Below are 11,691 nucleotides of genomic sequence, written 5' to 3'. Positions count from 1 at the left end.
GGATTTAATGTGATTTTGGGGCCAAGATGAATTAGTAACGGCCTTTATCACGATCCTCTTTACTTTCAATGATGTCTTTAACTAAGTTCTTTACAATGAATGGATTATAATCAGATCGCATCTTGGTCTTTTCTGATTGTTATTTAAGGGTACATTTTTTTACAGGTACATACAAACAGCGTAGAGTTGCGTGAAATGGCTCAGCGTAATGTCAAATGGTACAGCGTACATACAAATGGTGTAGCGTTGCGTGAAATGGCTCACGGTAATGTAGAATGGTACAGCGCACATACAAACAGTGTAGCGTTGCATGAAATGGCTCAGCGTAATGTCGAATGGTACAGGGTACACACGAATGGTGTAGCGTTACGTCGAATAGTTTTGCAGAACATCAGACACTCTAGCTGAACATTGAATTGCTTAACATTACATGAAATATTCCGATGGGAATATTTCATGTAATGTTAAGGAAACCTAGACTGTCTATAATTTGGCCATTCGATTCCTTTATTACTGATTTATTTGACATCCTTGTATTTTTGGTGGTGACGGCAGCCCATATTACAGCTCTGAGTGCAGACAGATTTTCAGCCGTTCATCTTCATCTCAGACATCGGGAACTTGTGACTCACAAGCATATTGTTGCTGCGGTTTCAACAGAATAGATGCTTACATACGTTGCTTTCATTAACGGGGTTCATCCCGATCAAAATTGCCGGAATTATTATAATAGCTGTTACATGTGGCTGTAATTTTATTTACACTGCAGTTTTTTTATTGTAGAATTTATTTCGCTGTACGGCGCCACGCGACCCGTATTTAAGCCCTTCAAGTCCATCAGGTCTCTCATTATGGTGAAATGGCAGTGAACTTTGTGAAGATAAAGAAATCAGCCCTATGTACATTCTACATGTACCTCGTGTTTTTATTTTGTTATTTACCTTGGCACTGTGCGTTTGTTGTAAGATCTTTTATCCATGAAGCAAATACTACGTTTTGGAATTTTCATCAGTACACTAAAACCCTGTAAACCGTTCTATTTACAGCTGGGGTATGAGACACAATGGACAAAGTATCATGTGCATACTGCGAAGAGCGTGGTGTTTTTTTCTGTGAACTGCTCTTGTTTTGTCTTTAACTTATGTCATCAGCCAGTCGTCCTCGTTACGCGAAAATTACGCGCAATTGCGCAGAAACGTCGATTTTAACTACAAAAACCTTAATCTTGTTTCGTTGTCCATGTTTCATCCACCAACCCGAGGATCGCATACATATTTCTAGCTTTCAACAAACGATAGTGGTCAAAGACTTATCTACTTAGTTATATGTCTATTAGCAGATGGATTTCAGTGAACATTACATTATACTTAGTGTAGGCTGTCTTTAAGTTCCATTAAGTTAAATGAAAAATTTTCACACCTATGCTATTTAAAGTAATTAGCTAATTCCCTTTGAAACGTCCTCTTATCGTGCACATCCCTTTCTATGGTTGATAGCCGAGAAAGGAGAACGGAAAACACGGACATGAAGAACTTTTGACGATGATCGTTCGTGCTTTCAAATATACTGTTTCACTGTAAAACTTGACAGATGGTGACGGTTTCCATTTATTAATTCTTGTTTATTGAAAGGAACTTACCAGAAAGCATTAGCATTTTTAGCCGTTCATCTTCATCTCAGATATCAGGAACTTGTGATTCCCAAGCGTATTGTTGCTGTGGTTATAACAGTATTTCGATTTCGGCTGTTGTTTTAATTGCACTATAATTTTTTATCATAGGATTTATTTCGCTGTGCGGCGCCACCCAAGCTTAATTCAAGCCCTTCAGGTCCATCAAGTTTCACAAAACAATGAAATGGCGGTGAACTGTACTGAAATGTACTGCTGAAAAATGAGACACATTTGGCAATCCATCATTTGCATGCTGCGAAATGTGATCATTCGTCAGAACTGAACTGTCAAAACTTAAGATGATATTATTGTAGACTTTAAACGTGCTTTCTGCCAAATGTTTATTTGTGCTTTGTTTTTTATGTCCAAAGTTTTTCATAGAAATGAAGAGCAGAGGAGCTTATAAACTGTCTGCGTGTTTTCGAGGTTCTTGTTTCTCTCTCTGTTACGGAGAGTTTTCTAGATGAAATTAAAGCTGTGAAAAATAGACTTTACATTTATTTTACTTTCATTCTGTTGGAAGTAGACACATTCAGTTCTTCCCTTCTTATTTGTTTTGCCCTAGAAGAATTTTTTTTTTGAAAACAAAAGGTTTTGGATTAAAATTCAACACCGGACCTCGGTAGAAACAGTCAATTTTAGAGACAGCTGATTTTCTGTACTTAATTAAAATGCATTTTCTTACGTCCCTTTTTTGTTGTGCTAGATTATTGTAGATGAGGTTTTTTCCCATTTTTATAGATCTCTAGAAGATGAACATTGGTGTTTCTCAATGTCCGCTTCAACAGCGAAAAGTTACTGTTAAAGTTTTTTTGGTTTCGATATTGGGTTTGTCTCGTGTAATTGTCTAAACGTAGGTCTTGTCGCTTTTAACAGAGTAAACAAACTAAAGTTTTTGTCGATGGAACTTGAGCATTCGCGCCAAAGAGGAGTTATTATGTTTAATATGTTGTTCTCTTAATAGCTTCGTTTCAGTTATTCGCTACAGCTGTCATTCTAGACTGCCATAACTCGCGGAATTTTCGAATGTAAAGAGGTGTTATTTTTTTCTTTTCCAAAATTCCGCTTACTGAAAGTGACACGCCGCCGCCTCCTAAGGACAACCTCTATCTTTCTGACGAAAGCGAACATTTTACCAATTCTAAGTCTAAAGGTCGGCACACACGAGGGGACTTGTCCCTGCGACTAGTCCCTGCGACTAGTCCCTGCGACTAGTCCCAGCGACCAGTTTCATGCAACTAGTCCCTTCGTGTGAACTACACATTACTGTGGTCGCAGGGACCAAATTTAGTCCCTGCGACTGGTCGCACGAATTCAAACTGGTTTGAATTCCTGCGACCAGTCGCAGGGACTTGTCGCATGAAACATATGTTGGTCCCTTCGTGTGAACTGTTTGTGCGACCAGTCCCTGCGACTAAACGGTAAATAAGCCAATCATGGGTCAGTATGATCCGTGACTTTCGGTACTTGTAAACATTGCAGTTTCTATGAATTTTCCCTGAATTCTAGATTTCTACAACTGAGGAATAAAAAACTATTTCTAGTTTTGTAAACATATACAGATGTCTTGGAGCCGTTTTGATGGAATTTTTACCCTATTTGACTCTGTCTGTTAAAAATAAAATTAAAAAAAAAAACAAAAACGGAACACGTAAAAGCATGAATAATCCGACTGAATAAGTGTAGTTCATTTGTGTTGATGTTTAATAGTGCTACAATGAAAAGTTACCAAATTTTCATTGTTTTCGTGTAACGCCCCAGACTAAGGAATATCTTTTGCCTCTTAATTTCCCCATGTTCTTGTGCAATTGAGTGCCTTCGTGTGGACGCCTTAAGGGACTAGTCCCTGCTATCGCTCCCCTCGTGTAAATCCTTCAAAGACTTGTCGCCGGGACTTGTCGCACGGACTAGTCGCAGGGACATGACCCCTCGTGTGTGCCGACCTTAGCTTTTACCAAGTCTGATGACAAATTTTTTCTCGGATATGAGATCGATTTCTGTGATTACTGATATGTGAATTGACACATAATTTATATACTTTCGATGTGTGTTAAATGGGAAAACGTGAAATGAATTGGCGAACGTTGTTTCGGCGGCTTAAACATCGACCATGTGGGCCACAAATACATAACAGGAAAGTAGCTATTTATCAGTACAGTGAATAACGTCGGAAGAACAGAGATAAAAAAAAGCACTTCAGCATGGGCACGCGTGTCTTTCGATTTCCTCGTTGGCACCGTACAAAGCTGTCAAATGCATCAACTTATTTATAAGTCTCTGGTTTCCAACTATTTATTAATCCTGGCTTTTGCCAGAGTTTATCATGAGGCTTTTCGAAGTAACTCTCCATTAATTCACGATGAAGCATGTTTGTCTCATGAAATCCATTTCTTCTGAGCGTACTTCGTGAACTTGCTGACAAACCAGCCTCCTGACTACCCGTTATAGAATGGGGAATAGCGAAAGCCCGTATTACTCGTCTTGTGTCACTAATTCCGTGTTGAACTCCTTCTTTTGCTACACATCCATTATGATGAACATTTTGACGATCCATGCGATGAGGAAAACGTCAGGATTGCCAAAGACTTTGAAAACATTCCTACTGAGTCTCGCTGTTTCTGATCTTGGTGTTGGTTTGCTGGTGAAACCTGTTTATGTTGCAAGGCTGATTACTTGCGCTACTAGTGGAAACTATATCTACCACGAGATAAATATATTTACCTACATCACTGACTTTTTTTCGAGTTTATTCTCGTGTGCGTCGCTTTTCGGTGTTACAGCTATGAGCACAGACAGATTTCTTGCCATTCACCTTCATCTCAGATATCAAGAACTTGTGACTCACAAGCGTGTTGTTGCTGCGGTGTTGATGATATGGACGTTTAGTTTCTTGTTTTCATTGCTGTTAGTGCTGGATTATTTCTGGCTCAAATACGCTGGAAGAATCGTACTCACTGTTACTTTTTGTTGTTGTATTATTTTCACAACAATCATTTATTTTAAAATATATTTAGCGGTGAGGCGCCACAGAAACGTAATCCAAGTGTTGCAACTAACACACGGGGGTGGAACGACAGTGAACGCGGCCAGGTTGAGGAGGTCGGCTAGCAGTACCTTCTACATATACCTCGTGTTTTTGTTGTGTTATTTACCCTGGTACTGTGTTTATATTTGGGGTTTTTCTTCCATTAAACAAATCACCAGATTTCGTACAAGTGGTATTTATACGTTAACGCTTTTGTTTTTCAATTCGTCTCTAAACCCTGTGGTATACTGCTGGAAAATGAGACACATTCGGCAATCTATCATTTGCATTCTTCGAAATATATTTCGTCGTTAAAACTGAAGAAACTTTTAAGGTAGCTATATAACAACCGAGCACTTCGGAGGCAATCTTCAAGTATTATGAATAGTTCGCAACGAAAGTAAACGAATGTGTTTTGCACAGTAGAGAAACTGTAAGTCATTGCAGTTTGCTTACAGGTCATATGTAAATGTAGACCTATATTTGTATTCAATTTGTCAGCTTAGACAGCTTAAGTTAATTGAAGTTATAACATGCAGATGTAATGTTTTTCTACCTCTTTTTCGTCGGAAGCAAAGGGTAATTTTCTTGTTACATGTATTGGTTTTAAAACAGAAGTACGAATACTACATTAGAGACTCCTAGTCGCTTATGTTACAGGAACCGGAGTTAAGCGTCGGTCTGATGGGCCACGTGGCTCATAAACAGACTATGAATGCTATATACTAGGAGCTACCAGCTTTGTTTATAAAAACATAAATTACCGTAATGATGTCTTTGGCACGCTTGAACACAAAAGTAAAAACTTGTTATGATAATCAACAAAACTGAATCGAATGGACTTTAAACCTAAACATTAGATTGAAACCACTGAGACAAGCGCTACCGTCAAAACAACAAAAACAAAAGCAATAACCAAGAGGAATTTCGCAACGAGTGAAACGTCCAAAATAAGCCCACGCCGAGTGAGGGAAAGATGGAATGTCGAGGAAAAGGTACATTTTACTTTAGATGTTCTCTCACATTTAAAACTTTAAGCCTCTCCTCAAACGGCCAAAAACAACTCCCTTAACTTCTGCCCTTCATAATCAGATATAGGTATGATGCACGATCCTCGCAGTAGATAGCGCTATTTATGCAATAGCGAAGATCAGACCTGAAAAAAATCAGGCCTGTACGGGATTCGAACCACTGACTCCTGCGATACTGGTGCAGCGCTTCACCAATTGAGCTAACAAGCCAACTGGGAGCAGGCCGTTAAGTTGATTCGTAAGAAACCCGTGAAAGTGATAAATCAGATACAGTGAATATATGAAGTTCATATATTTTGAACTGCGGTATTAGATACGTATGATGCACGATCCTCGCAGTAGATAGCGCTATTTATGCAATAGCGAAGATCAGACCTGAAAAAAATCAGGCCTGTACGGGATTCGAACCACTGACTCCTGCGATACTGGTGCAGCGCTCCACCAATTGAGCTAACAAGCCAACTGGGAGCAGGCCGTTAAGTTGATTCGTAAGAAACCCGTGAAAGTGATAAATCAGATACAGTGAATATATGAAGTTCATATATTTTGAACTGCGGTATTAGATACGTATGATGCACGATCCTCGCAGTAGATAGCGCTATTTATGCAATAGCGAAAATCAGACCTGAAAAAAATCAGGCCTGTACGGGATTCGAACCACTGACCTCTGCGATACTGGTGCATCATAATCATCATAATGTGATAATCAGATATGTAAATTTGTTTTGTGTTGTATTTAAATGCCTTTTGATGGTCTCTTGAAGCGAGGCTTTTTAAGAGGGCTATAGTTTCTGGGCTTTCTCAGTAGAGGATCTCCTCACGGAAGTGATTGAATGCCGAAGTATCCTTTATCGACATCAAAAGTCATTATCCTCTTAAGAATATTCTGGTTTTGAGAAATTTTAAGAGCTCAAAATAAAAACCTGTTTCACCTAACGGTGATCTCTTTTGTTCTCTTCCGCACCAATGTTTCGGTCATGTTTGTTTCTGTTTTTTTTTTTTTCTTTTCCAATCGTTTCGCTTTTTCGGTCGTTTCGTTTCAGTGGTTTCGCCACTAAATTTTCTCCGATTCTTATTGGTTTAAATTGATCATGTGACGCGATAGTGTTCATCCGTGGAGAGATACTATCAGCCCATAGTGCACTCTATTGTTTAATTCATGATTTGCAGTGATGGAGCCAATGAGATTGTAGCGCTTGTCTTGGTGCGCTGGTCAGTAGCTAAAGTTAGATGTTACGTCAGCCCTCAAGTTATATGCTCTGACGAACTGTTAACGCCGGATGTTCCATTTTTTTGGTCGCAGTTTATTTACCTTTATCAACAATGAACATTTAATAATCGTGGCGTGTCGTCTCGCTCTACAGTTTATCATTGTTACTTGAGTTTCAACTGACATTTTGTACAACACGGAGATATTGAATAATCAAAGTACGTGGGGTTTTTCCATTTCTTCTGAAAAACTAGAATTTTGAGATGATTAACAATTTCATGATGGAATATAATACGAATTTTTTTTTTATTGGCTGCCTTTTTTTTTTTTTAATCCAGGGACGCATAGTGTTCCTAATACCATTTTTTTTTTAATGCTTATGTACAAAAGGGAGGACTAACACAGGTTTTAATTCTAAATTGTTGATATGACGGCGATGGCACATTTTGTTGTTGTCATTGATTACGAATGATGCGTTTTCCGACCTCTTATGTCAAGATTAATTAAGACTTCATTTCCAATGAGTTCCTGTGAACATTTTCATTAAAGAAATGAGAATCTGTTTTATCACTTTCACCCAATGACAATAATTTTAACGTCAGGATCTCATCTTTTTGTGTATTTTTGTGTGGAAACATGGAGGCGGGAGTGCATTTTGCGGCTTTTCGTAACTCAAAGGAAATATTTGCAAAGTAGCGATGATCTTTGCCTGTTGACGACGTTCATTGTCTTTTTTATTGGATCGCTAACGAACGTTTTAGGGAGGACAGCGCTTGCGGGTAACACCGGTGTCATCAAACGGAAATGGAAACGTAAAACCGTTGACCAACCAAATATTGACACGGAATAAGGAGATGAAGCCATTTTTTTTCTAAATTTAAGAGTAAGGGCTGAGTATTTTCTTCTAGTTGCCGACCAGCAAACTAAATGAAAGCTCGAAATATCCCAGGTCTGAATTTGGACAAAAAAATATTGTTATCTCGACGTATTTATTTATTTATGTATTTATTCATTTGTTCTTACCAACTTAAACAATTGTTAACTTCGTCAAAAGCGAAATTCAATAAGTAATAAAGATGAGATTACGTTTTGATCTTTTTTACGTTGCATTCATTAGTCCATGACAGTTACCCGCAGTTTGTTTACTTTCGCTGATAAAATAGACTTTATAAAGTGGTTCATGCAATTCGAGAGTTAGAGTCTCCTTGAAGATCGGAGTCTATGAAGCGCACAGTCTCACTGCTTTTATCAGCAGAACGCCCGACTTCAACTTAAGTCACAGTTCTACAATGGTAGATACAAAAGAACAGTTTTATTCGCCTCTCATTGTTAACGCTGTATTGAACGTTGTCTCCTCTTTCGCAGCTGTAACGTTGAACATTTTAACAATCCATACGTTGAGGAAAACTTCGTCCTTACCAGAGACTTTGAAAATATTACTGTTAAGTCTTACTGTTTCTGATCTTGGTGTTGGGTTGTTGGTGCAGCCGTTTTACGTTGAAGAGCTACTTGCGCTTTTGCTGCAAAACGATCTTACGTTCAGTGTGCGGAAATCTATGGATTTTATAGTTAGATTGATTTTGTATGCTTCTCTGTTCAGTGTAACTGCTGTAGGTGTAGACAGGTTCCTGGCCGTCCATCTTCATCTCAGATATCAGGAACTTGTAACTCACAAACGAATCGTTGCAGGTGTCTTGCTGATATGGGTGTTCAGTGCATTGCTTTCAGTGATGAGGATCATTTGGGTGCACATGGGAATCGTGGTCGGTTTCATTTTGGGTTTTTGCTTTGTTTCTCTGACTGTGGCGAATTGCAGAATTTATTTCATGGTAAAAAAAATTAATGAATAGAAGTCAACACTGGAACTTGCATTCGTTTTTAATCGTAAATGCCGCGGTTGTAGTCAATTTTCGAAATAGGTTATTTTGTGAGCTTCATTTAAATGTTTTTTCCAGAAGGAAGGTGTTTTATTTTCATTTTTATGGAAAACGAAGCCTGGTAAACTTCGAATCGTTAATCATTTCTGAAGAAATGCCTGATACTCTCAAGAAGTTTGAAAATACACTCAGAAAGCATGCGATTATTCTGTTGGATTATGAAACGAGAAATAAACTCGATCAAGACGGTCATTCAGGTTAATGGTGACGATATAATTTAAGGCACGTGGAATTTTCGATTTAGGTAAACCGACAGATGGTACCATTCTGTAGAAATTAACTCATTAGTCCTGGACAGAACTAGGTAAAGGTTGGAGGCCACTCCTGAATTACCGTTGGCCTCTTTTTCAAAACGAGGCCTGATGCTTGACCATTCTTGTGAAAATGAGCTTAATTTGCATGTCGATGATCATCATACGTAAGGATGAGTAGCAGGACTCACTTTGTAAAAGAGGCTTAAGGTAATTCATAAATGGGCGATTTAAACAAGGTAAACATCCCGTACAAGAGCAAACTATGTCATGCGGAAAAGAGTGTCAGCGAATATTAAATTACACCTTTGAAAGCTGCTTCTCCTATCTTAAGATGCAATATTGCAAGTTAAGAGAATTTTAGAGCTATGCTGTTTTTCGTACATTGCTAATCCTAGCCTTTTTCTTCTGCACATTCGTGATGTTACAACTCCGTTTTGAAGTGTGAGCTTTGAAACAACGAAATGAGAAAATAAACAGTCCAAGACTGCACGTGGTTACTGATATTGCACCATTTTTATAGGATTTAAAACAGCTAGAGGTTGTATAATGACGCTAGAAGGTAGTGTTGCAGAATATTTCTCTCACATGCAAGACAGAAAACCTGACGCATCCCACATATTTATGAGTACCCTGTTCCACAAGAGAAAGGTGGTTCAAGAATATAGTGACTAATTGACATTCAACCAATAATTAAATGGTAACAAACAATCATGTTAACTTTAACACTACTACTACCACTACCACTACCACTACCACTACCACTACCACTACCACTACCACTACCACTACCACTACCACTGCCACTGCCACTGCCACTGCCACTGCCGCTGCCGCTGCCGCTACCGCTACTACGACTACCACTACCACTACCGCTACCGCTACTACTACTGCTACTACTACTACTAATAATAATGATATTAGATGTTTTATTACATTTAAGCGTTTCGATAGTGACGCCTGGAACCTTTAGTGTTTTGACTGAGGTTTTTATTACATAGCAATTAAGTTTAAGACTTTTATTACTAGGGTTCCATAATTAGGAATTGCTATAGGAATTTTAATTGTAAGGACTCTGGTCGTTGCATTGATTGGTGACGGCTTGCCGCCCAATCATTGTTTAGGATATCTGGGCATCCAGAAGTTTTTACTGCCATAATAATAATAATAATAATAATAATAATAATAGTAATAATAATAACAACAACAACAGTAATAATAAAGATATTTAATAGGGGCTAGCTCAAGAAATGTATTTACATTCGGCAAAACTAAACTGTAAATGGCAGTGACAGAGAATGTGAATATCTCCTATTGGTTTGTAAGCTATGGCCGCTATGGCGTTCATTGAGTCTTTTGTTATAGGACATATATAAGTTTTGATGTTTGTAATTTAATCATCTTAGCTCTCGAACTTTTCAAGTTTTACGGTATTTTTTTCTTGCATTTAATTTAGGCTGTTTTACCTCTAGCCTTCTTTGTTACTTTTATTCCATTTTTGTGAGACCTTTGTTTCATACAGCAAGGCACTCCGCGTTTTAGGATATTCCGTCATTCAGTGTTTAAAGTGCATAGGACGCGAAATTTTTTTCTCTTGTTTCTTGTAGTTGGATATCTATAGGAAACATTTCGCAGCCTTAAAAGTGCTGGAAAAGTCTAAAAAGTATTTTTTTTTTTTTTTTGCTTCCAAAATACGCGGAATTTGCCTTCAAATTTGTCCCGGTCATCGCGCGGCCAAAGTCGCACGTGATATCATAACGTGACGTCACATTGTGTACCTCAGTGCAACATCAAATATGACATTCTCGCCTACAAAACGTTACTGACTCATTTTCATGCACTCCAGTTCGTCGCCAGTATGCCCTCCCATTTTGATCGCGAATTAAAAGAGCAACTTGTAAGAGCACGGTCCTGTTTGTCAGAGCACTGTAATCTTCGTGTTGCGCGATGCAGCTTATGATTTCGATGGAACCATCGAAAACTAACTGTCTTCTGGCATTTGTGACCTCGCAGCAACAACGGAATGCTAGTGAGTCTGCCAAGGTTTCGTCACGGCACTGTTTACATTTGCACCTAAGGTAAGGTAGAGCTATGATTACACTACAGTTTCGCTGTTTTATAATATTCACAAAAAGCCATGATAAACATGATTCACTAACCATTCGCTGACTGCAACGCGACGTTCAAATATGGCCTCCGAAACTGAAGGCGTCAGTCCATCAAGGTCAGCATCTTCGCTTTCTTCGTCTTGTTTGCCATCGCTTGCGAGCGGTTCGTCTCGGTATGGTGCGTGCTCTCCTGTAACTACTTCTACTTCATCTCCACATTCTTCGAAGTCAATGGACCTTTCAGAAGAGTCGGACTCAAAGGAATCATTAGAATCACTGGACATCTTTGCCTTTCAATGCACTATCTATCTACTACGAAGTACTGTCTCTTGGCGACAACAGACCTGCGCGGCAAAGGTACACAATGTGACGTCACGAATAACTTCGACGGCGATAAACTAGGTCCCAGTTTCCGGGACAAATTTGAAGGAAAATTGCGCGTTTTTCCATAGCAAAA

At 38.7% G+C, this 11,691-nt stretch overlaps 1 protein-coding gene across 1 annotated transcript; it reads left to right on the top strand.

Moving 5' to 3' along the window:
- Positions 1-3,152: 3,152 nt before the first annotated feature.
- Positions 3,153-5,326, top strand: LOC148729667 (adenosine receptor A3-like). The gene has a single exon (XM_088726022.1). The coding sequence runs from the start codon at positions 4,122-4,124 to the stop codon at positions 5,010-5,012; it is 891 nt and encodes a 296-aa protein (XP_088582148.1). The 5' UTR covers positions 3,153-4,121; the 3' UTR covers positions 5,013-5,326.
- The last annotated feature ends 6,365 nt before the right edge of the window (positions 5,327-11,691 follow it).

Source organism: Stylophora pistillata, chromosome 6 (genome assembly GCF_964205215.1).
Source record: "Stylophora pistillata chromosome 6, jaStyPist1.2, whole genome shotgun sequence".
In the NCBI taxonomy this organism is placed as follows: Eukaryota; Metazoa; Cnidaria; class Anthozoa; order Scleractinia; family Pocilloporidae; genus Stylophora; species Stylophora pistillata.
This window is presented reverse-complemented; position numbering and strand designations above follow the sequence as displayed.